This window comes from Falco naumanni, chromosome 10, assembly GCF_017639655.2.
Source record: "Falco naumanni isolate bFalNau1 chromosome 10, bFalNau1.pat, whole genome shotgun sequence".
In the NCBI taxonomy this organism is placed as follows: Eukaryota; Metazoa; Chordata; class Aves; order Falconiformes; family Falconidae; genus Falco; species Falco naumanni.
In genome coordinates, this window is record NC_054063.1 from 35,156,452 (window position 1) to 35,181,273 (window position 24,822).

At 55.7% G+C, this 24,822-nt stretch overlaps 2 protein-coding genes across 7 annotated transcripts in view; one reads left to right on the forward strand and one right to left on the reverse strand.

Moving 5' to 3' along the window:
• ACSS2 (acyl-CoA synthetase short chain family member 2) overlaps positions 1–10,833 on the forward strand; it is a 33,180-nt gene extending 22,347 nt beyond the window's left edge. For 2 of the 3 annotated variants that reach the window (XM_040609239.1, XM_040609241.1), the window contains 12 exons: positions 820–858; positions 2,708–2,845; positions 3,091–3,261; positions 4,134–4,267; positions 4,831–4,963; positions 5,402–5,458; positions 5,765–5,845; positions 6,297–6,405; positions 6,548–6,616; positions 7,799–7,975; positions 8,769–8,843; positions 9,048–10,833. In XM_040609239.1, coding sequence (XP_040465173.1) covers positions 820–858; positions 2,708–2,845; positions 3,091–3,261; positions 4,134–4,267; positions 4,831–4,963; positions 5,402–5,458; positions 5,765–5,845; positions 6,297–6,405; positions 6,548–6,616; positions 7,799–7,975; positions 8,769–8,843; positions 9,048–9,175 — 1,311 coding nt within the window. In that variant the 3' untranslated portion in view covers positions 9,176–10,833. The remainder of the gene's footprint in view (positions 1–819; positions 859–2,707; positions 2,846–3,090; positions 3,262–4,133; positions 4,268–4,830; positions 4,964–5,401; positions 5,459–5,764; positions 5,846–6,296; positions 6,406–6,547; positions 6,617–7,798; positions 7,976–8,768; positions 8,844–9,047) is intronic. The other variant, XM_040609240.1, reaches the window with a different exon arrangement.
• Positions 10,834–11,674: 841 nt separating this feature from the next.
• On the reverse strand, positions 11,675–24,728 carry GSS (glutathione synthetase). Of its 4 annotated transcripts, none has more exons than XR_005829976.1 (13): positions 24,184–24,406; positions 22,761–22,906; positions 21,266–21,341; positions 20,594–20,733; positions 20,319–20,435; positions 19,779–19,859; positions 18,461–18,538; positions 16,150–16,216; positions 15,290–15,484; positions 15,015–15,096; positions 14,497–14,686; positions 13,095–13,294; positions 11,675–12,088 (listed from the first exon to the last, which is right to left on the reverse strand). XR_005829976.1 is itself a non-coding variant. In XM_040609242.1 (13 exons), the coding sequence occupies exons 2-13, from the start codon at positions 24,310–24,312 to the stop codon at positions 13,171–13,173; spliced, it is 1,425 nt and encodes a 474-aa protein (XP_040465176.1). In that variant the 5' UTR covers positions 24,313–24,320; positions 24,696–24,728; the 3' UTR covers positions 11,675–13,170. The 4 variants fall into 4 exon arrangements, 2 of the variants coding, with proteins under 2 accessions (XP_040465176.1, XP_040465178.1); XR_005829977.1 differs by having other exon boundaries at positions 12,861–13,294; XM_040609242.1 differs by adding an exon at positions 24,696–24,728 and having other exon boundaries at positions 11,675–13,294; positions 24,184–24,320.
• Between the last annotated feature and the right edge of the window lie 94 nt (positions 24,729–24,822).

A 24,822-nucleotide genomic window follows, 5' to 3' on the forward strand; every position in this document is an offset into this window, starting at 1 on the left:
TCCCTGTGTGTTTGGTGATTATTTGCATTGGGTTATCCCCAGGCTGCTGCTTGCTCAGAAATGGGTTGTATTTGGGGAGCACATGTGAGCTTTGGGCTCTGTTTTCAGAAGGATGGTCTGTGTGCATCCCTGGAACAAGAGGTCCCAGCAGATTCTGTATCTTTGAGCTAATTTTCTTTGTTCAGCTGTGTTAATTTTATTGGGGTGTTGCTCGATGTTTGCCAGTCTGGCTGTGTTACACTGGCCTCCTCTGCCCCCTCTCTTGCGAGGGCAGGGTAGCTGCAAAGGGCTGGGAATACCGGAGCAGACTGGCCTTCCTGCACAAGGCTTCCCTGGCTGGGTGGTTGCAGAGAAGCCTGTCCCTGCACTGGGTGCTGTGGGTGAGGTGACGTCACCATGCAGAATGTCCCGGGAGGAGGCTGGAGGGTGTCCCTTACCCTGTGGGTTTTGCTGCTGTACTTGTTCAGACGCTTTGTTAAAGATTGCTTTCCCCGGCGAGCACACTCTTACCATGCCGTCGGCTTGTGTGACACTCTCAGACAGTCCGTGGGCTGTGCGCCAGCTCTGCGCTTCTGTACCCAGCTGGCTGCATGCAGGGGTGGCCTCTGCGACCCACTGCACAGGTGGTGGGTACCCAGGGAAGGTGCTGGAAACCGGCAGAGGGCATCTCCTGGCCTGGCCCGGGATCCAAGTGCCCTCCAGCCTGCCAGGATGGTTTCCCAGCATCCAGGCCTGTGGGCTTCCAGCTCCCTGCCTGCAAAGCCCGGTGTGGATCCTCTGCTTCTCAACTTTCACACCCTCTTTGTGGATTTTTAACAGGAAAAAAAGACTGAGAGCTCACAGAGACTCCATCCCAAGGTATTTACACACAGCGCTGCCTTCCTCCTCGTGGCATCTCCCTTCCGCTCCCCCTTCCTAACCGCTCTGACTCTGCACAGCCACACGTGCCTTCCTAACCAGGTTACCAGCAGTTGCATGTTAGTGGTAGTTACCACTCGCCGCTTGGCCAGAGCTGCCCACGGTTTCGGGGCAAATGCAGTGCCACCAACTGTGCTGCCAGAAGCAAATCTGCATCCATAGAAGCCCCTGAGCGCACGTCAGCGTGCTGACGGGAAATGCAGAACCCCAGGATGCGCTGTCAGCGTTCGGATGACGGTTCATCTCTGCCTTTTTTAAAAGCAGCTGTCGCAATGCACTTCCCTTTGCGGTGACGCTGGCAGGGATCACCCGCAGCTTCCCGGCTGCAGTGGTGTGCCATGGGCAGCAGACCTGGAGCTCTGGAGCTGCAATGTGGACTCTGCCTGCCCCATCCAAGGAGCTGGGGCCTGAGGACCCCACGAGCAGGCAGGCAGAGGCCTGGCCTCAGGGGCTGTGTGCCATGCCGTGGGGCTGACCTCCTCCATGGACAGTGGGAGCTGGGGGCTAAGATGGAGGGATCCTTGAAGGAGGGATGCTAGAAAGCCACTGTTGGATGGGCTGGTGTGAGCCTACCTTGGGCTTGTTTGACCTGGTGCTTTGCTGGGGGCTTGCTGGTGGGACAGACCTGTGGAAACTGCTTCCCCAGGTAAAGCCAGGAGCCCTGGGGATCTGTGAGGGCTTTCCAGGTGGGCTCGGTCACATCAGGCTGTCCAGCAGCTAGTGTCCCCTGCACCACGTGTGCAGGAGCTGTGTGCTGGGCCGTGGGGTCCCGGTGCCTCCAAGTGGCACGTGAACATCTTTAGGCTGCAGAGAGTCACCGTGTGACCTCGTGGCTGCTCTCTGCCTGCGTGCAGCCCAGCTGAGGGGCTGTGGGGACTCTGTGCAGGCTGTGCCTGTGCAATGGGCTCTAGCTCTGCGAGGAGAAGTGCCCAGGCTGGGAGCTGCAAGGCTCCGGGTCAGCGTGCTGGCCCTCACAGATGTGCACATCCGTGCTGAGGCTGGGGAGCGTTGCCCACATGGCCACCCCAAGCTCCTTCGAGGAAAGGTGAGCTCAGGTGAGTTAGGTCTTGCAGTGATCTGTGCCAGCTGGCACAGCACAACTCTTGGGGTGACTTCTGCCCACCAGCCACAAGCACTGGTGGCTCTGTTACAGCTCTGGCATCCTCAAGTAGCTCCTTCGGGTGGCCAGTGCTGGGTGCTTCCGCGTCGGAGCAGCAGGGTAATTTCCTTAAAATCAGGTTAACAGATTTGTTTTGGTTTCTTTTTTTTTGGGGTGGGGGGTGTCTGAGGCCGAGCAGTGTGAGCCCAGCAAACGTGTTCCTGTTTGTCTCGGGCCGTGCTGCTGTAGGGTCCCCGCAAGGCGTGCGGGACAGGTGGGTGTGCGGCTGTGCTGGGTGAGGCTCGCTGCTTGGCTGTTCCGGGGCAGCCCTGTGGGCTGGAGAAGCCTGTTTGCTGGGGGAGCACGGAGCAGCTGCTGCCGTGGACCCTCTCCTGGCTGCTGCTGCTGAGAGATTTATTGGCGATACCGGTGGTTTGGGCAATCTGCTTCAGGTCTTGCAGCCAGACGGTGTTTAAAGGTTTTCCTCGTGGCTGTGGGCTGAGAAAAGGAGCTTCTGGAGTGGGGGCTGCAGCTGTGGTGCATGGTTTGCAGCAGGCAGCTCTGGGGCAGAAGCTGTGCTGTGATCATCTGCCTCGATGGTCTGTGAGGGGGGTGAGGTTAGGGCTGCACCCCTCGTCCCCCCCACTTCTCTTATTTTGGGCAAGCCTGTTTCTAATCTGTTTTTTCCAGACTCCCTGGAACCCAGCCACGGACGTGTGGTGGCACGAGCTGATGAGCGGTGCCAGCACGGAGTGTGAGCCTGAGTGGTGCGACGCGGAGGACGAACTCTTCATCCTCTACACGAGTGGCTCAACTGGGAAACCCAAGGTATGCTTCCTAGCCCACCGCCCACGGGGCCGGGCTGAACCGCAGTAATGCCTCACTGTGGGCGCTGCTGAGGGTCCTGCTGGGAGGCCCCACTAAGAGGAGGATCCACAGAGCCCTTGGGAAAGGGGCTGTGCTGGTCACTGCTGCTGTTTGAGCTCAGTGGGCTGGTGATGCTCAGCTTGGCCCGGGAGGGTGAGGGCCTTGGTGGGCGCTTGCGCTGACAGTTGCTTGCCTTCTCCTCCTAGGGTGTGCTGCATACAGTGGGTGGATACATGCTTTTTGCTGCCACCTCATTTAAATATGTGTTTGATTACCAACCGGAGGATGTCTACTGGTGCACAGCTGACATCGGGTGGATAACGGGCCATTCCTACCTCACTTACGGACCCTTGGCAAACGGGGCAACTAGTGTGTTGGTAAGTGCTGGGTGGCAGCTGGGTGCTTTTACCCCAAGAACGTGGAGGACACGGTGCTGAGCTGCATCCCTGCATTGCTCTGTGACGAATGTGCTTCCCGCTTGCATGCAGTGTGCCACGCTCTGTGAGAAAGGGTGAGGGTCCCCAGGGAGGGCATGGGTGTCTGCTCGGTGGCAGATGGGGGAGCTACTTGATATGTGACTTTTGGGTGTTTAGTTTTTCAAGTGCTCACATTTCTTTCCCTTAGAAGTACAAGCCTTGTGCACCAGGGGAGCCAGGGCTGCTGCAGGGTAATGCGGAAGCCGGATCAGGAGCAGGGAGTGATGTTTTCACTGCTGATGCCAGTTTGACAACCTGGATTTAACTCCTGCGTCTGTATTTCTCTTGACAGTGTACAGCTGTAACTTACATACAGATCAGGGAGCCAGAGGCCTGTGCCCAAGACTCCCTGGGGAATTGCAAGCAGGAAAATCGGTGTCACGTTGGGGGAGCCCTTCTGGGGGTTCTTGGTGCTTCGGGTTGTGGTTCTGTCGCTGTGTTTGGACCTCTTGCCTTTTGCTGTGTGGGCAGGGTCAGTTGTGCTGGTGGGACTGTCGCTGTGGTAGCCGCCCAAACGCCGGTGCTGCGAGGGTGTTTCAGGGGACATCTGCTAGAACGCCTGGGATGGGGTGATTCCAGATTTCTCCCCAAAAAACCCTAAAAGGGGTCCCTGGGCTGGGCTGGTTTCACTGTCTGGTGCCCTGGCATTTGTACAAGGACACGCTAGGGTCCGTCTGCTGTTCCCTGTTGCTGCCGGCTCCTCCTGCACGGGAGGGTGCTGCAGGTCAGTAGCAGTAGGGAGCGGCTGTCTCACGGCCCTGTCTCCTGCTCAGTTTGAAGGTGTCCCCACCTACCCGGACATCGGGCGAATGTGGAGCATCGTTGACAAGTACAAGGTGACTAAATTCTACACAGCCCCCACAGCCATCCGGCTGCTGATGAAGCACGGGGAGGAGCCTGTCAAAAAGTGAGTGGCAGCCCCCAGTGGCGTGGGGATCCCCGGCTCCGGCAGAGCCAGAGGCTCCCAGTGGGGGACAGGGGCCCCAGCTTCCCCGCTGAGCAGCAGCTTCCCCAGCGTATTTTCTGAACAGACCAGGATCTTGTGCCTTCTACACAGCAATATGCAGGCTGTGTCTGCGCTCCCAGTGCTAACTTCATGGTGGCACTTCTGAGCTGGTGGTCCTCTTCCATCCTAAGCTGCAGCTAAGCTCAGAGGTGGCAGGTCCTCCCTGCTCCTGACCAAAGCTCCCAGAGGTGTGCTGGGCAGAGTGCTCATCCGTGTGCTGCTGCTTGGCCCAAGGAGGGGAAGGAGCAGAGCCAAGTGGGAGTGTGGGGCAGGAGACACCAAAATCACAGAGGTCTTCGTTCCTCCCCCATGGAAGAGGGCCCAGAAGGGTCTGAACCATGCCTGGAAGCCCCAAGTACACTTTGGGTAGCCCAGGAGTTCCTGTAGGCTCTGCTGTGCAGCAGGCTCACCGCTGCTGCTCTCCAGGGCCTGCTGAGCCCCTGCCAGCCCCCTCCTCTCCACAGGCACAGCAGGAAGTCTCTGAAGGTGCTGGGGAGCGTCGGCGAGCCCATCAACCCTGAAGCTTGGCTGTGGTACTACCGCGTGGTGGGAGAAGAAAGGTGCCCCATTGTGGACACGTTCTGGCAGACGGAGACAGTGAGTCCTCACCTGGGTGGCCCTGGGACCTCTTTCCCTTGTGCTCCCCACAGGGCGTCGTTGCAGGTTTGCCCTAGTGCTTCTTTGTTCTATGTGGACTAGTTCTTTTGCTTGCCCAGGAGAGTCCAGTGTGGCCTGCAAGTGTTGGTTCCCCTTCTCTTTCTTTCCTGGACCTCAAGCAGGCTCCAAGGGGAGACCTTCCTCTCCAAAGGGTCCCTGCCAAGGTCTGCTCTGGACCCTGCTCCCCTCCCCTTTCTGTCCCTCAGCATCCCCAAAGCTTTGTGCCCAAACCCAGGCTCCCTGTCCCCTGCCGTATCCTTCCTGGGGCCCTGTCTCTGCAGCTGCCCCGAGCAGCCTGTGTGTGACCGGAGCCAGTGCAGACATCTGTGGCGTGGGCTGGCGTGGCCCACGCTGACTCGTGTTTGTCTCTCTTTGCAGGGTGGCCACATGCTGACACCCCTCCCTGCCGCCACCCCTTTGAAGCCAGGCTCTGCTGTGAGTACTTCTGCCCTCCTGGGGCAGGGAGGGCTCCCCAGGGAGCAAGGCACTGCAGCAGCAGCTGGCACTGTCTGTGCCATGGCCTGGTGCTTACCAGCCTGCCAGGGTGATAGTGGGATGGTGGTGTGTCTGGGGGGTGGCCACCACCCAAAATCCCAGGCCTGGCCTGGTGCAGCGGTGCTCACAGGCCCACGTGCCACAGCCTCTCCAAAGCTGCCCTTGCTCTGCATCCCACTCCTGGTTCGGGGGTTTTAATGTGTGGGCTCACCTCCCTGTCTCCTTGCTCTCTGCTCCCCGTGGCAGACGTTCCCCTTCTTCGGTGTGGTCCCTGCTATCTTGAACGAGTCGGGGGAAGAGCTGGAAGGAGAAGCAGAAGGCTACCTGGTAAAGAAGGGCTGATCTTCCCTCTCCTCCCCTTGTCCATTCCCCATGAGCTCCAGGACCTTCCTGGGAGCACGTGCACATCTCTGCTTACTCTGGGTCCACCCAAGGGACCCCCGTGGGTGCTAGGAACTTCCTCCGCTGCTGTAACTTGCTGGGGGCTTTATGCCATAAACAAACCATTCAGCTGATGGTTAAATGCACTTGCACGCATGGGCAAGGCGGGAGGACGGGAACAACTCCTCAGCCAAGCTCCTTCCCCCGTGCCAAGCCTGGCGAGACTTCCCCAGAAGATCAGCACTGGGCAGCAAGTGTTTGAGTGTCATCACTCCTGGCTCTGCCTCCAGCGTCTCCGTCACCGCCTGCGGAGGCTGCATGCGTCTGTCGCCACGGTGCAAAGCCCAGGTTGTTGGGTTTGCTCTCACTGACTCAGGTCTGCGTTTTTCACCGTCAGGTATTTAAGCAGCCCTGGCCAGGAATGATGCGCACACTGTACGGAAACCACCAGCAATTTGAAACCACATACTTCAAGAAGTTCCCTGGGTACTATGTGACAGGCGATGGTAAGGTTGTCCAGAGGTGTGTGGCTGCAGGGGCCTGGGGATGGCAATTTAAATTTTGCCATGTCCTGGCCTCAGAATCCCTTATCAGTTGCTCTGAGTGCTGGCACTGCTTCCTCACGCTGTCATTTCTGGCTATTTTTAGGCTGCAGGAGAGATAAAGATGGTTATTACTGGATCACAGGGCGAATTGATGACATGTTGAATGTTTCTGGTAAGAACGAGTTTTGTCTTCAGTGGGGACCGATACACTTTCTGACACTAGTTAAGAGACATCTTGCTTTATGGGGACACTTTTGCATCCGTTTCTGACACTAATTAAAAAGCTGCCTTGCTGTATGGGGGATGGCTCTGCATCTGTGACTCTGCCCAGCAACCTGTCCTCAACGTGGATTTAATTGCTGGGTCAGGTTTATTTCAGAGGCAGATGACTCTGTGACTTGGTGACATCACTTTCTCTGGAGACAGCACACTGAAGGGAAGGAACCTTCTCTGACCTCCTGGAGGAGGTCCTTAACCAGCCATGTTGCCTTCGTGCTGAAGGATTTAGGGCCACAGGGAATCACAGAGGCTGGGCAGGACCGCGTGGTCCGTAATCCAACCTGCTGCTCCATGTAGGGCTAACGAAGCTCAGAGCTACAGAGGAGGAGATTCTCCCGCCTCTCTTGACTGAGTCTTTGAGATCCAGCTGCTGCTCAGCCCATCACTTTACATATATACCGCTCCCTCGCTCCCTTCCTCGAGGCTGTGGTACCTGCAGGTACTTACCGCTGCCTGTGAGGTGCTGTGGCTACTTGTCCCTGGATCAAACTAGATCCTTTCATCTGACCAGCAGTGCTTGATCGTTCTGGGAGTTGACCACCTTCCTGTGGTTTTCTGCGACAGCAGTCCCAGGGCGGAATGTCAGAGTGCAGGTACAGGAGGGAGTTGTGCCCCTGCCCCGCGATGGGGAGCGTAGTTCCATCTCCCCAGTGATGAGCTGGAGCAGTGCCTGGCGGGGCTGGGTCCCGGGCTCTGCAGGTGCAGCGTCTTCCTCCTCTGACCGTCCAGCTGGCCATGTGGGCAGGTCTCCTCTCACCAAACCCACCCCCTCCTCAGCCCAGGCTGTGCACAGTCCATCATCTGTTACAGGAAAGCAGGTAAAGGTGGGAGGGAGAACAGCCGGGGGAGATGGCCTCGCTCTGCAGGTAAGCAATACCTGGCAGCCTTCGGGGCAGCCTGGCCCCTGCCCTGTTGGAGTTTCTCTCTCCAGCTGCTGTCTTTTCTCAAGCAAATGAAGTTGATGCTCTCAGACCTATAGTTTAGGGCCTTTTACACCCGCAGGCTTCTTCCTCCCAGCTGCAGGACCCTGGCCTGGTGCTGGGGTCTGTAACACACTGCCTCTCCTTGCTTCCAGGCCACTTGCTGAGCACTGCAGAGGTGGAGTCAGCCTTGCTTGAGCACACTGCCATCTCGGAGGCTGCGGTGGTCAGCCACCCGCACCCCCTGAAAGGCGAGTGCCTCTACTGCTTTGTGACCCTGAGAGATGGCCACGAGTTCACCAAGAACCTGACAGATGAGCTAAAAAAACAAGGTAGCAGCAGGCGGCGTTGGGGAGGTTATGCAGCAGGGAGAGGGCAGTGCTGGGCAGGTGATGGAGGGGTTAAGGACTTGGGTACTTGAACGAGGGTGCCCATGGTCTGGGCAATGCGGTGTGGACAACTGCAACAAGGTGCCCCCTCTGATTAGAGAGCACGGCTGGTGAAGGCTAAAATTAGTTCTCCTGGCCTTTGGCTGCTCATGTGATGCCAGCTCTACCTCCTGGGAGCTGGCAAGCTGCGTGAAGGACTGCGGTACCTGGCAGGCTTCCATTGGCAGCAGCGTGGGCACGGCTGCCACAGCTCTCCCTGGCAGGTTCTGACTCGCTGTGAGGATCATTTGGTTGCTCTGGGGGTCAGTGCTGTGGGTGTTTGTGCTCTGGTCTCAAGGGAGCTCTTTAACTGCCACAGCAGCCTGCCACATTTAATATGTGAAGCAGACCCTTGGCCGTTCCTTCTCTGTAGGAACCCAACAGCAAATCAGTCCTTGCTCTACCAAAATGGTAGTAGTGGTTGGTGTAGCCATTTTAGAGGTCTCCTGGAGATGGAGAGAATGAAGAAACGAGTGCCCTTGCCTTTGGGAAGATGTGCTTATTAGCCCTGTTGTCATTGCAGGCCTTGCTGCCCGCTCCCACAGCCCCGAGGCTGGGGTGCAGCACGCCCAAGCGCTGCCCTACCACGTTCCCCAGGAGCTGGGCTCTGCACGTCTTCACTTGGTCATCCTGCCTGAAAAGGGGGTGTGTTCTGTCTCCTAGTACCTGCAATGAAAATAATTCTTTTTTTCTTTAGTCAGAGAAAAAATTGGACCGATTGCAACACCTGATTACATCCAGTATGCGCCTAGCCTGCCCAAAACCCGCTCAGGTAAGGGCCCAGTGACAGCGCTGGGAGGACTGAGTAGCTCCTGCCAGTGGGAGGAAATCAGCCCTAAACCGCTTGTCCAGGGCCACTCAAATTCAGGGGGGAGCAACCTCAGGGCAAGCAGGGTGCTGTAGGTCTGGGCACTCCCCACTCCTGCAGATGCTGGAGATCCTGACTCCCGCTTTTCTTTCGTGGCTGTTGTTACAGGAAAGATTACCAGACGGATATTAAGGAAGATTGCCAAAAATGACAAAGATCTGGGGGACATCTCCACCTTGGCAAACCCGGGCATCATAAAACATCTTTTCAACAGCAGATGTGACACTACGCAGTAGCAGCATGACTTGTCCCTGCTGAGCAGAACTGTAGCAGCAGCAGTGTCCTGCTGAGCACGTCCCTCGAACGTCCGCTGTCTGCCCTGGGAAGGAAACTTCACTTTCTGAATTGAATGTACGAACGCTGGGAATGAGGGGAAGGCTGGCTCGGAGAGCAGTGTCTCGCTAGCGCGTCCCTGCCTCGGAGGAGCGTGTTCACCATGTTCCAGATGGGTATCGTATATCTGAGGTTCAAGCTCACGCTCCTCCGTTTTCAGCACCTCATTCTTGATTTTTAATTTTTATTTTTTTTTTGCGGGGGGGTGTGTGGTTAATTAACTTATGTAATTGAGGAGCCCTGGTACCTTGTGCACAGTGGGAAGGAACTCGGCGGGGGAGGCTGGAGGGGAAGTGGTGTTGGAGTTCCCCAATGCAGGCAGGAGAGGGAGGTACATCTGCCGCTGGCCACGCACCAGCTAAGCTTCCTGTTCTACTTGGAGCGCTGCAAGCTGCGTGAGAACTTAGGACACTCACATCATAACGGTGCAGCAGTTTCAGTCCTGCATCCACCATCCAAGCCTGTTGCTGGCAGAGGTCCCCTAGCCTGAAAGGGAGCGGGGCAAGGCTCAAGGGAGCTCTGTGCTTCAAACAGGCTTTTTCAGAGCAACTTGGTACCAAGGTCTGCTGCTTCCTGACTGCATGGTGCTGGCTGGTGTGGCTTTTTCCCAGTTCAGGGTCCTTCAGGGGCCATGGACACCATAGGGAGCCACGTGTGGTCTAGGAGGAAAAGGCTTGGTCTGACGTGCCCCAGAGAGCGCTGCTTCCACCTGCTCGCAGCTGGGCTCCACCGCTGTGGGTGCTGTTGATACCAAAGGAGGGAGGGGAAGGAAAGCCACGCAGCAGCCCCTTTCCCATTGCAGGGCAAACAGGCACTGGGTTACAGCACACCATGACCATCGCTACAGCAAAGAAACCAAGGCAGGCAGGGCTGTGTTAGTCCTAGATGATGTTTTTCCCATTAGGGAAAAAATGGTGGAAGATGTTTAAAATTAGCTTCTGCTTAAATCTGACATGGATTTGTGATGATAGGAAAAACACCCAAAACCTCTAACCCCAGAGCCTGAACATGACAAGGGTACTGCCAGAGCCATTCTTCTTCAAATGAATTACGCTTAACTCCAGCCTTGGATTGAGCTGGGAGATACCTCCTTTGTAATGTCTATAAAAACATGCATGTGAACTGTGTGATTTTGCACTTAAACCAAAGGAGAACTGGGCTTTACAACTTGCTGCAACAGCTGTTTCGGCGAGTGCCAGCATATGGGCTTTACCTGCAACCTGAGCTGACTTTTGCCTGGCCGGGGAAGGATGAGGTGAGCACCCCTGAGGCGGGGGGCTCAGGGCAGGTGTGGTGAGTGCTCTGGTGGGCTGTTGTCCAAGTCCCAAGTCTCACTCCTTACCTGCTGCTCTCACTGGCACAGCACTTGGCTGTGATCCATCAGCTCGGTGCGTGCCCGTGTCCCGTGCCCTGCCCCAGCTCTGTACCACTGGATTGTGCCACCTTGTTGACAAGGATTCCTACATCACTTCTCCTCCTCTGTTACTCTGTCTGCTATGTAATTTTGGCTGGAAACAGCTAGAGTTTTATGCAAAATGAAATAAAATTCAAGGAAACAAAATGGAAACAGGTTTAGAGAGTGTGCATGGGTTGTAGGTGCTTGTCTGCTGTTGAGTCTGGGGGAAATGGGGGTGCTCAGACCTTGCTAACCAGGGTGGGCTTTTGGGCAGGGGCAGGTTACTGCCAGCGTGACGCCTTTTTGTGGGCTGGGATTTATGGGTGCTGTGGGGCTGTGCTGCATGGGGGCCAAGAAGCTCTGGCTCCAGGGCGGGTCTGGTCTCCAGCCAGCGTTGTTCCACTAAGGCTCAGGGACGTGCACGGCCGTACACCCGTCTGTGATCAGCCACCCCTGCAGGGCCGGTGCCGGGCAGACAGACAGGCACCCAGCGCAGCAGCCAGGGGAGCTTGGGGGTGCTGGGAGCTGACTCACCTCCACACCTGGCCTGGTCCTCATCCAGGTACAGCAAGGGCTGCCAGCCTCTGCCTCCACGCTGTGGTCCCCAGTGTCACCTTCTGCTCAGGCCTCACCAGCAGCTGCCTCCAGCAGCGCAGGGCCCCTGCTACAGCATCTCGTGGCTGCATCTGACCTTGGGCTCTTGCTGCTCCAAGCAAACTGCCCAGGCTGAGGTTCCTGGAGCCCAGCTCACCCAGCACCCCTCCACCCACTGGTTGCACTGGGCCAGCACCGCAGAGTGCCAGGACATGCCCCCAACACAGCACTGTGCAGCCTTACAGCAACCGGAGCAGAAACTGGTGGGTTGTCTTCAGCCGTCCCTGGTGCAAAGGTACACGAAAGGGCCACGCGCCGGTGAACACCTGCCCAGAAGCCTCACCTGGCCAGGGAGGAGGCAAACCTCTCCCCTTCGCATCCTCTCTCAGACAAAACTGGCTCAAGAACAACATTCAGATTGCACGTACATTTTAATCTCTGGCTGGGGGTAACCAATCCCCCATCAAAACAACCCCCCAGAACCGTAGATTGTCACACTTACACAGCTGAATTCTCCAAGGTGAAAGATGGATGATTGAAGCAGACAGCACAGCTGCAGTGACAGCGGCAACGCGCTCAGCAGGGTGCAGGTCTGTCAATTGGCACATTCTTTCTTCAGGAATACTGGCTTTACACCGCTTCTCTCTGGTGTCACTAAAAGGGTGGAGCTGAGGCTGCCTGGGCGCTTTACCAGGGCACTGCCAGGAAGATGCATCTTTTATGTTTCCCCTTGAACTGTTTGGCTGAGGAGGCAGAGGCAGAACACCTCGGGAAGGAGAGTCCTGATCCTCCATGCCGCTGCGCTGTTCCCACCGAGTCATGAAACCTGGAGGGAGACACATCTCGCCATCTGCTGGTGCTGGTCCCACTCAGCCTCTCCTGCGACTCCTTCCCCTCCTCACCACAAAGCTCCCACTGCTGACGTCCACTCTTGGATGTCATCACCTCCCATCCCTGACACCGCTCTCGGGCTGCATGTGCCACACGCAGTGCCTAAAGGGCAGTGGGATGCACCAGCACAAGCCCTCAGGGGTTCAATTCACCATCATGTTGGGATCTGCCACCATTGTTGAGGGCTTCTTATGCCAGCCTGCGGGGATCTGTTGGACTAGGCTGCAGGAGGCAATGGCAGCAGACGCAGCCCTCCCAGATGCGTTCTGCACTGTCGCTTGCCTTGCGTAGCACAGAGGCACTGTCTGGCATGAGTACCCAGTCCAACAAAACAGGAGCTGGGCAAAGCAAAAGCAAGCATCAGGCCCTCTGGCAAATTACACCAGGGCAGCTGTCCCTTGCGCAGGAATCCCGAGGATCCTCAGGCACAGGGAAAAGTAGAAATGGGGGCAGCAGCAGCACCTGAAGGAGGGCTGGAGGAGCCATGGACACATGGCGCTGGGCTCCCCTCTTTAACCTGGAAAGCACTGAGGCACTGGGCCACAAATCCCACAGATGAAGCCTAATATATCCCAATTTTCTCCTCCCGTTCTATAGGCTTTGGGTTTGCATGTCTCCAGAAATAATGCAGCATCCAGGAGTACGAAACTGGGAACAGCAAAAGTGCCTGTTGTGGCACGTTCACCATTCAGCTTTGCTGTATGTACTCCTGCCCGCAGGCTAGCCCCCAGGGGAACACCCGGACCAGTGCAGTCCTGGGAGGTCACAGCTGGGATGCGCTCTGGGCAGGGCCCCCTGAGCAGGCAGAGCAAGGAAGTCCCTTCTTCCTGCAGGAGGAATTGCAGAGGAGAAGCTGGGGCTGGCACGTGGGATGTTTGAGCGGTTGCGTCCACACAGTCCCTCCTCACAGACCCCAACACGTCAGACCTCAGTAAGCACACCTTCAGGAGAACATCCCTGTAGTAGATCAGCTGTTCAGGAAGCACAGTGAGGCGGGTGGAATAGGGCATCACCTCCTCACACCAGGTAAGGAGTGTCCAACACTGCCACACCAGCTGCTACCCCGCCGTCTGCATGCTCGATCGCCTTTGTCCGCAGGAGGTGGCCAGCGGCCTCGTTCATCACCATCTCCTTGCCCTGTCTGCAAAGAAAAGGGCAACTGAGCACCTGCAGAGCAGAAAGCTTAGGGCATTTCATCTTGGACAATTTGATCCCTGTTCCCTGCCTGTCCTGGTTTCAGTGGGACAGAGTTAAGTTTCTTCTTAGTAGCTGTGTTTTGGATATGGTCTGAGAACAATGTCGATAACACACCGATGCTTTAGTTGTTACTCGGTGATGTTTATACTAAGTCAGGATTTTGTGGTTTCTCAGGCTTTGCCAGCCAGAGGGCTGGAGGGGCACGGGACACTGGGAGGGAGCAGAGCCAGGACAGCTGCCCCGGCCTGGCCAGAGGCATGTCCCGTTGCACAGAGCATCATGCTCAGGATGGAAACGGGGGGAGCTGGCTGGGCCGGGCCGGTCACTGCTCGGGGACTGGCTGGGCATCGGCCAGCGGCAGGGAACAGCTGCACGGTGCATCACTTGGGTTGTTTTTTCCCTTCCCTTTGGATTTTGTTCCTCTCACTTTCTCCCTCCTTTTCATTATAATTGTTATAATACTACTACTACCAATAATAATAATTGCTTCATTTCAATTATTAAATTGTTCTTATCTCAACCCTCAAGTTTTACGTTCCTTCCCCGTTCTCCTCCCTGTCCCTCTGGGGGCTGGGGGAGTGAGCGAGCAGCTGCCTGGTGCTTATACTTAGTTACGGGCTGGGGTTACACCCCAACGCTGCCCAGCACAGGGCAGGTAACCACAGGTGACAGCCCCAGGGGTAACGCAGGGGCCTCTGCAGACCATAGAGCTGCGCCTGTTTTGTGCCTGCCAGCACCAGCGCCTTTCCTCAGCTGGGCCATTTTGGTCCGATTGCTCTGCACACAAGCCGTGTCAGGTTCAGAACACTGCCAGAGTACATCTGTTTCTAAAATTGTATAAGGACTTTAATTTATAAGCTATGGAAACATTTCCATGGGCCCGCGAGGGTTTTAAACAAAAGCAGCAGCTATTTAGAGCCGAGTAGGACCGCATTAAGGCTTCAGGTATTTCTGAGATCGCCAGGGCTTCAGAGGAGCACGTGGCTGCCCCCAGAACCTGAGGAGTGCTCCCAGAAATCTAGGATGAGATGCACCGGTTCCATGTGGCTGTTACACCAGTAACCACAAGTGCAGAGGGGAGAATGCTCCCCACCCAAGCACTGGCTGGAGCAGGTAACCACCCCATAACACAAGTACATTTCTCACCTGACATAGACACCAAAAATACCAAGCTCCGAGATACATTCAGACACTTGTAGGGGACTGTGAGCCCTCAGCAAGTAATTCATTGTTGGCTGTGGTTTGATCTTATCCATCAAGATGTAGGAGGTTCTCTCAGGGCTGTCCCTGATCTTCTCCAGAACCTGCCTGAGCTCTTCACCGTAGAGGTTGTTCCCTGACAACAAAATCAGCAAGTCGAGCACTTCCCAGCACAGCAGAAACCATTGGCCCCAGCAGCCCAGAGAGACCCAGCCTTCACCTCCCCCTGTGCTGCCTGGGCTCCCTGCACACCAGCTCTGGGGCCTAGGGAGCTCCTGCCCTGGAGGCAGCACTACCCTACTGCCATGACTAGTTCCCACAGCTACAAGCCACTCCAAGCAGCTACAAGCCACCCCACCTTTTATTCCTTAGCACAGGACCAGGGGCCATCACAGAGCTACTGCCTCTCCTGGATACAGCATGAACCGTGACAAAAACCCACACAGACCCAGCCCAGTTCGTACCTCCACCTTCTCGCTGTGGCTTCAGCACAAACCGGTCGGGGTCAGCAATAGCTGTAGCAGCTATCTTGTCACCCTCTTCGCCCTGGCAGGAAAGGACGGCAACAGCAAAGCATCAGGAAGGAACAGGGGCTCCTAAACAGACCTCTCTGAGCAGGATCAACAGGGTCCCCCAGGGACCACAACAAAGCCCCCTCTCTTCTTAACCAAAGAGAAACATCACACAGGCCAAGCACACACCTGCATGTTCACTCTGCTCCAGCCCCACTCACACTCACCACATCCAGGGAATAGAGTCCAGCAAATGTTGCTCTTATTCGGGCGACAGCCTCGGCACGGCCGGGCAGTAACCTCTCCAGTGTCCCTGGCCGGCTCAGCTCCTGCTGCACCTTCTTGGTGCCTGCGAGTTGGGTAGCAATGTCAGGGCACTTCACTGCCCTTGATCTCTCCAGCAACAACCGTGCCTCCCAGTTCTGAAACAGAAGGAGAGAAACCATCCTGTCAGCATAAAAGAAAAGAAAGGTAGGAATAAAAAAGTTTTTTCTCCACTCTTTTCTGTTCAGTTATTGATGTATGATTGCCTCCTCCTTCTCAGCCTGGCAGGGATGGGGGGTGGAAAAGCACCCCAGAAACAAGCAGACATGCATACATGGATTTCCCACCTCTGGAAACAGCACAGCCAGGTTAGCCCACTGTCTTTGCCTGCACCCCCTTTCCCAGCCTGTCCAGTGCTGCCACCCCCAGACAACAGTACGCTCTGGTCTGTATTATTATTACCTGCAGCCTAATAGCCCTAGCGGAGGACAGAGTGTGATCTGTAGATCAAGTACAAACCCTTTAAGCAGGCGCTAATACCTGTGTTAACCCATACTGTACAGAAGCGATTCGGTGCTGCAGTACGAGGTCACCACACGAGTGGTTACTGCAGAAGCAAGCCACTCACGTCTCTTACTGTGCGAGTGCCAGGGACACCTCCCTGCACTGTGGGATCACAGCTCCCCAACGCTGTCAGCCATGCCGGACAGGGCTAACCCCATCCAGGACGGGAGAGATGCCCCTGGGATCACGGGGCATTTCAAACTCGCCAAGCAAGGCCACAGCGTGGGCGGCTTCCTGGAGCAGAGCGGGCAGTACTGACCTGCTGGTCGTAGTTCTTTGGCACGTAGCCCTCTCTGTAGTACACCACTGCTACCTCCTGGCCGTCCCTGCAACAGAAACCAGAAGAACTCACAGAACCAGGCCAGCCAGGGCCCGCCTCTGCCCGACCCCCCCCCCCCCCCAACCTCCCCCCGCACAAGGGGGCTGCAATGGGGTCAGGCAGGCAACGTGTTACAGCATTTGCCCCTTCTCCTTAGTATCCTGGGTTGTTCTTTCTCTGGCAAAGCCAGCCAGAAGCAGAAGAGGGCTGCAAGCCCTGGCTCCTCTCCACTGAATCATAGAATCATTCAGGTTGGAAAAGACCTTTGAGATCAAGTCCAGCCGTTACCCCAGCACTGCCAAGCCCACCACTGACCCATGTCCCCAAGCACCGCATCGGCGCGTGTTTTCAACACCCCCAGGGGTGGGGACTCCACCACCTCCCTGGGCAGCCTGTGCCAGTGCTTGGCCACCCTCGCTGTGAAAAAAAATTTCCTAATATCCAGTCTAAACCTCCCCTGGTGCAACTTGAGGCCATTTCCTCTTGTCCTATAGCTTGTTACCTGGGAGCAGAGACTGACCCCCACCTGTACAGCCCCTTTCAGGTAGTTGTAGAGAGCGATAAGGTCCCCCCCAAGCCTCCTTTTCTCCAGGCTGAACCCCCCCAGCCCCCCCCCCGCTGCTCTCCATCAGACTTGTGCCCCAGCCCCTTCCCCAGCCCTGCTGCCTGTCCCTGGACACGCTCCAGCCCCTCCATGTCCCTCCTGGAGGAAGGGGCCCAATTCTGCACACAGGGTTTGCAATGCGGCTGCACCAGTGCAAGCACAGGGGGATGGGCACTGCCCTGGCCCTGCTGGCCACCCTGTTTCAGATACAAGCCAGGATGTTGTTGGCCTTCTTGGCCACCTGGGCACACTGCTGGCTCATGTTCAGCCAGCTGCCAACCAGCACTCCCAGGTCCTTTCCAGCCAGGCAGCTTTCCAGCCACTCTGCCCCAAGCTTGTAGCATTGTGTGGGGTTGTTGTGACCCACATGCAGGAGGACCCGGCACTGAGCCTTGTTAAACCTCATACAATTGGCCTTGACCCACTGGTCCAGCCTGCCCAACACCCCTACAGAGCAGTCTTGCCTTCACGCAGATCAATACTCCACCCTAGCTTGGTGTCATCTACACCCCAGCTGGCTTGCCCTGTTCCGAGACACAGGGAGCTCACATCTGGCCTCTGCCTTGACTAACCAAAGTCTTAGTAATTCAGGCACCCAGTCCAGCAGGGAACCAAGAACCTAATTTTTTAGTAGCTTTTGCCACTAGGAGCCAGACCTACAAGATTCTTGAAGCTGAAACACAGTCCTTCTCCAGTGGCAATTCAAGGCAGGACATCAACTCAACAACCTGCCCAGGCACCAAACTATCCTGCCAGGGCAGGGCCATCAGCATACCTGTAGCACCACACACCCAAGCTTTGGCCACACAAACAGTGCGTGGTCAGGGAAAGCAGCACAGCACCTGCTGGCAGCCAGGCAGTGTAATTGTAAAGGCATTCACCAGTAAGAGGAGAGGATGCTCTGGAGGAAGAACAGTGGGATACACTTTCCCCTTAACTGTTCGGCTATACAAATGTATTTGCTAATTAAACATAGCAGAAGCACCAAAGGTCAAACCATGGAAAAAACAGTCTAACTACAGCAAAAAAAAAATAAATGGCATGAAACCAAATCTGCCTTTAGGGCTGTACAGCTCCAAGCCCATTACTTGGGAATAGGACAAATGTCACACTTGGGGACAAACTGCCAGCACTTGGCGTCTGCAGCCCGCATGTCCTGGCCTCCACAGGGAGCAGGCAAGATGCTGAGTGCATTCAAAACCAAGAGATACCATAAGGACATGTAATGCTTCCTCCTCTAGCACTAATAACCCAGCCCAACTCCCACTAGCAGAGCATCACGTGAACAGTAAACAGGAAATGTCTTTGTGGAAGCCTCCGAAATAGCCAGGACTTTTTGTAGCAGATGTATGTGGAGGAAGTCGAGATCCCACAGAGCTGTGAAGGCTGTGGCTTGAAGGAGGGAAATTATGTTTCCAGCTGTAAGGGACTGATGTGTGTATGCAAAATCTCACCACTGTGAAAACAAAATCATTCCAGCTCTAAGGGGAAGCAAGCAGCAGCAGGCTGCAGCACGGAAGAGAACTGCTTTCTCAGAAAGTCACTATTTACACTCAAAACATACTACCAGCTTTGGTTGACAATTCCCATGTACAGCCCTGTGTGCCCAGTGCACAGCCAGGAACGCGCACCTTGGTTCATACTCACATATACAGCCTCTTGGCATCATCCAGAGACCCCTTTTCAAACACATCTCTGAATCGCTTCCTGATGACCCGAATGTTCCTGTTAAAAGAGGAGTGGGATAGTCACCAGGCTGGGCATAGTTACTCGAGTTGGAAATCACAGGCAGAAGCAGCAGCAACATCAAGGAGAATCTGTAGGCTCCTTTACAAATAACCTCAGGCTTTGTACTAAAGAGCCAGAGGAATCCTAGAGGCGAAAACCAGTCCCTGTTTTTAGCACCTGCCCTATGTTTCCAGCCCAAATACTGTAGGAAGCAGAACACGTGCCTGAATACCTTGGATTTTCCCATACTCACCTTTCATCTCCTGAAGTGTTTCTAAGAAAAGTCGGTATTTTGGATTTTTTTATTCCTACACAACAGATTCATCCACTGCTGGCTTCAAAACCAAGAGCTGCATTCAGGCAGGGACTTCCTGCGTTTTACCTCCTTCACGCTTTACAGTCCTTCCTCCACACAGTGGCACTGTGGACCTGCTGATCGGGAGACAGCCCAAAGCACCTCCCGCTGCTCAGCACGGGCTCAGGGCTAGACATTCTCAAAACACCTCCTTCTCCAGAGTCCTGTACTCCACTGCCACGCTGCTTGCTTTGCCCAGATCTTTCACCTGGCTTCTGCCCTCAGTGGGTTTGAAACTTCATTAATTAAGCTTTTATGAAATATGCTGTGCCCAATCCCAAGCCAGAGAGCAAGCAGGACCCTCGTTAACCCCACTCTGCTCCTTATTGTTTCACCTAAGAGACCTGGTCCACAGCAAAGGTACCACTGGTGCAGCTCTGAGGACTACACAGGCACAAAATCAGTAAGGAGTCAGTCAGCCCTGGAGACCAGAGGCTTTGATAGCTGCTAGTATTTCCAGCAAATTGCTGGTGAGAGGCTTTGGGAGGTTGGTGAGAAGACAAAGGTGGGTGCTGAGGCTAGACAGGGGCCTACTGAAGGAATGCTGAAGGGGGCTGCACAACAGACCACAGAAATAAGTCCAAGACAACAGCTGCCCACTGTTACATACCAAAATATGCTCGCCCACAGTCCCAGAAACTATGAAGTGTTTTGACTTTATCCTTGAGTATGTGACAAAAGTAAAAAGCATGTCGATTCTCCATCTTTCCCTGGCCTGCCCCTATGCTCCTGCCAACTCACTGTGCCTGCTGGAGGGCCTGGAGACTCCCCACAAGCTGCCTTGAGGGAAACACCATGACCTGACAGCAGTCCATTCTGCTTCCCTTTTCCAAAGCTGTACCATCTCCTTCCTTTCCCATCCCAGGAAAATTCAATCTTTACCTGTTCCAAAGCTCATTTTCTACACATCGCTGATCAAAAATGTTCCTTTGGACTTCTTCCACCAGAAACATCACCACAGCACTGGAAGAGATACCAAGGACATCATTAAACCCAGATACACTCCAAATGCGCCCAGGATCACCAGCTTTTGACCTCTGTGATCCAGACTTCCTGCACTGCTCCTGCTTGTTTTCTCCAGTGTTTCTACAGGTCAGCGTGCAAACAGAAAGCAGTACTGATCCTGTGCAATTACAAACCAGTGCGGGGCATAAGTACAAAGGCAGGAGGAAAAGTAAGTTCTGTGCAGGGCTGTTGAACCACACAGCCCCTCCAGGGTCCCTCTGCACCTCTCTGCCTTTGTGGCGCAGCAACCTCGCCCGCTAAGACAACTGCATGGCTCTTCCCAGGGTGCCACAGGCTTTTCGAGAGCAGCTTGTCTAGAAAGCAGGCATCTTTCAGAAAGTGCAGTTTCAAAACCAAACATGTCCATCCCCAGGGGAGACAAGATAATCCAGCCTAGAGTACCTCCTCTCTCCTTACCTTTGAGAGCCGTAGAGCTCCCAGGCTTTTGCAATACCCAAGGCAAGCCCTTTCGATGGGTTGTTGGGCAGCAGGCGTGATGCCTCCTTAGTCTTTCCCAGCACTTTTAACACCCGCCTGTGGAACAAAATAAGAAAAGCTGTAAATGTCATGACAGCCCCCAGCCAGACCTAGGGAGCAGGAGTTTGGAGACCACACAAATACATGAAGTGCAGCAGGCCACACAGTACAGCTGCTGCAGCGTCTGGTGGCACGGGCCAGAGATGCTCCCTTACCCATGGACCGCCGCAGTGCGGGAGGTGAGGCCTCCAAAGCTGGCAGCAATGGTGTTTATTTCTATCTGCTTCAGAGCCGGTGTCCCATCCACCCCACAGTCAAACATGTAATCGGAGCGGTTTATGCCTAAAAACACAGACTGAAACAGAAGGGAAGTGAAGTGGGTTCTCCCGTTGCCTTTAACTGTAAACCCCTTTGATGATCTCACTTCAGAATCCTCCTGGGCCAGATCCAGACACTTTCATTTTGATAAAACCTCTGCAAGACGTGTCTGTGTGCGCTTTGGTCCTTGCTCAGGGCCCACAGCCCTCAGTACTCCAGAGTTAACACCACTTGTCAGAGTAAAGGAGCTTCTGCAGGGACTGCCTGTCCAGCACAGGCCCCAACACGGCACACGTCCTTGCGCTCTCCTGAGGCTCCCAGAGGGCAAAGACAAACCACATTAAACCCTTCCAGTCAAGGCCTGACTGTTTCCAGCAGCACTAACCAAAGGGCATGACTGCCAAACAAGACAAGGTCCTGAGCTCACAGGCTGTAACCAAGACATTGAAGCGCAGGGAGCAACCAGCCTGACTACGGGACAGTTCAAAGCCCACACCAGCAAGCCTGCAGACAGAGACTGGGCAACCCCACGCACAGCTGCTGACCACTGGGGCCTCCTGCCAAGGTACCTGAGCCAAGCCTTCCTCCAAAACTTGCATGTGGATTCTGAAGAGCCGAGCTGTGAAGTCATCCACCTTGATGGTGCTAGAGAGAAAGACAGACCAGATCAGCCCCCTTACACTGTCACAGAAGAACAAGAAAATTAACTCCTCTCCAGAAAAAAAAATGTTACCAAGGACATTCTCCAGCACAAAGAGCAGGGCTGTGGCTAGACCAAGTCCTACAGCACCGTTAAGCACCTCACCACGAATGCACTCCTCAACAAGGGCCACAGCACACAACTGTAACTCAAATCTGGTTTGCTCAGTACAGCCCTGTGAAAAGCACCGCTGTGCAGAGATGACTCACTTGCAGGGCAGAGGGACAGGACAAGCAAAAGCAAAGACACGCAGCAGAATTCTGTAGAAACAGGAAAGAAATTAGAGGTGTGTCTGTGCCTGCACACACAGCTCATAGAAGCTTCACACGTTTCATCAAATTCCTGTTGGGCTCCAAATCCCACACACTGTGGCGCGAAGTGTTCAGTGGCCCTGCCAGAATAGGTCTGTCTTTTCTTCAGGGTCCCAAACCCCCGAGCTGACTGAGAGCAGCATCTCCAAGGAGCTGCCCTGAGACACTGCACAGGAGACAGCACAGGGCAGGCACCACGTTTCTTAACCACAGGTATAAAAATGCCCCCACAAGCTCTGTTTGCAGCTGGCTATGGAACAGGCACAAGCACTACACAGTTCTGAGGGGCCAGGCTTCAGCAAAACAAGAAGGACACTGGAAAACAGTTTCCTTTGCTCTGTTCTGGTGCCAGAAAGCCAGCAGCACCTGCACAGACAGGTGGCACAGAACGGGAAGCAGGAAGGGAAATTAATTTTGTGGAAGCAACAGCTGTGTAGATTATGGGTGCCACAGTCAGGGACGGGTGCTCCAGCACAGGGCAACAGCCACAGATAAATCCAGCAGAGTTCATGAGCCAGAGCTGAGCAGTCCTTCAGCACTCAGAGCTTGCGGGTCACCTTCCTGTAATGGCTGGAAAAGCAGGGGACATGGGGGAAGCAGGTGTGGGGGAAGGAACAAACACTTTCTCTTCCTAACTGCAGGCAGGCAGGAGAGCTGGTAGTTATCAGCCAGCCACACACAGATGCAAAACAAAACCTAAAAGAAACTACTAAATCCAGGACTCAAAGAAGACTCCAGCAATTTGAATTTAAGGCTCACAAGTAAGAATTCACAGACTTGAAACACTGGCAAACTTAAAGACCATTGCAGGGAGTCAACTCTTGGCCAGATGTCCCATCTTCTGAGGCCCAAGGAGACCTCAAAAGATGGAGGCTTGATGGAAATGGATCTTAGGACAAATAATGCAGCAAAGGAGACAATTTCTGCACAGAGGACAGGAGTGCTGGCCTCAGCTTGAAGGACTTGAATGGATGGCGGGTAACAATGCTCCGAAGGCGATAAATGCTTTGCATTTAAAATATTTCATTAAAATGCAACATGCAAGAAAGTTACCTGGCCAGAGTATTCTCTAGGAATTCTTTGTTTTGACTAATAGCATCCACCAGCAGGTTAAAATCTTGCTGAACAGCGTAGGCTTGTTCAAACAGGGCACTTGGTACTGCAGATGGGAGCAGTGTGAAGGGAGCATAATTCACCACCTGCAAACAAGGATGCAGCAGAGCAGTCAGGTCTATGCACTTTAAGTGGCGGTAAAAAGGTGCTTTCTCTGCTTGCCTGAAGGTTGAAGCCACCCCCAGCCACCCTCTTCGGTGTGCCCTGGACAGACACATGGCCTCAAACCCTGGTGACCCCTGACTTTCGAGGAGTTTGTCCACAGGGTGCTGCGGAGGCAGGAGCAGCTGCTCCAGAATTCAAGCTGGACTGAGTGCTTTCCTTTGAAAGATGTTCTGTTTCCACCTTAACTGTAGAGCACCATGTCCAAAACACTTCAGTTTGAGAGAAAATGTGAACATGCCAGTCCTAAATTTTGGCCACCAGAGTTGCTTCTTTTGATCCCTGCTCACTGAGTCCCAAGGGTGACTCTGGGCCCCTGGCTCACCCCACAGCTCAGGTACAAAACCACTGTCAAAGCCAAAGATTACACCAGACAGAGGTTCCCCGATTCACCTCAATTTTTACATGAAACAAGGGTCTGTCCCTTATTTGGGTGTCTCCTGTGTGTTTGGCCTCTCCTCCCAGGCTCCTTATTCCTCTCGTCCTTCGAGGTTCCATCACAGCCCTGACCTGACCATGGGGTTGACATTAAGGAGCAGCCCCTGTGGTGGAGACCTCCCTGCTCGTACCTCTGACAGCCCGCAGGCTGGCTCCTCAGGGACCCATCCCCAGTGGTGTCCCACCCCCAGTGGTACCCCACCCTCTTGCACAGGGGTACTTCTTCCTTCTGAGATCCTTCACAGCATTCCTCTCGAACAGGCCAAGCCCCCCATCAGTGCCCTCACCGCCACCAGCTGCCAGACATTCACCAGAGGTAATCCCACGGCATTGGCTGCCCCAGTCGCCTTGTCCCAGGTATGGGGAAAAGGCTGCCTTCGGCTGGGAGCACACCGAAACCAGAGGCCCTTCCAAGAGATGCTCCCCTGGTTCAAAGGATCACATGGGTGGCGAGAGGCTGGGAGAGGAATGAACTCCCACCACCACACACACGTGGGGCTCCTGGCAATTTCCCGAATTTTCTCTCGGGGGAGATGTGCTCATCAGCAGGACAGGGTGTGAGTTACCAGCCCCAAGGTCACTCATGCCTCAGCCTGGGTGTGAGTTATCGCCCCCAGGTCACTCATGCCTCGGCCAGGTGTCCAGGCGATCGCACACGGCCGAGGGCTCAGCAAACCGCGGGAGGCAGCCGGCTCCTCCGGCTCTGCTGACTCACACCCCGGCCAGGACCGAGCACGTCCCGTGACTCCGCTCTGGCACTCACATCCGAGGCGTTGGGCTCCCGCTCGGTCCGCATCAGCACGCCCTCCAGCAGCGCCGCGTCCACGGCCACCGACGCGGCCTCCCGGATGGCCGGCTCGTTCCGCAGCACGTCCTCCCACGGCGCAGCCATGGCCAGCGCTGAGGGGGCAGAGCGGCGGTCACCCCCGGCCCCCAGCGCCTCTCCCCCGGCCGGCAGCCCGGCCCTGCCTCCCCGTGGGGCCGGCGACCCAGCGTTCCGCACCGCCCCCGCCGCCCAGCCCGGCCCCGCGTCGGGACAAGGCACCTCCGCCCCCCGCCGAGCTCGCGGGGTGTGCCGGCCGGGCAGGCCCGAGCCCCCCGGCCGAGCCCCGGCTCAGGAGCCGGCACCGCAGGCTGCCACCGCTCGCCCCAGGGAGGCCCGTGCGGGATCCCCAGGGGCCTGCGCAGCACCGGGCTGCGACACCGCTCGCCCGGGGGGCGGCAGCGGGGCGGCCGCAGCCCCTCACCGAGCCCCGTGCCCCGCCGGCCGCCTACCTGCTCCGACCCGCCGCTCCGGCCCGGCCCGCCCCGCCCGCCATCACGCGATTGGACAGCCCTCCCGCCCTCTCCCCGCCCTGAGACAGATTGGCAGCACAGCCGTCCTATCAGTGTGGGAGGCGCC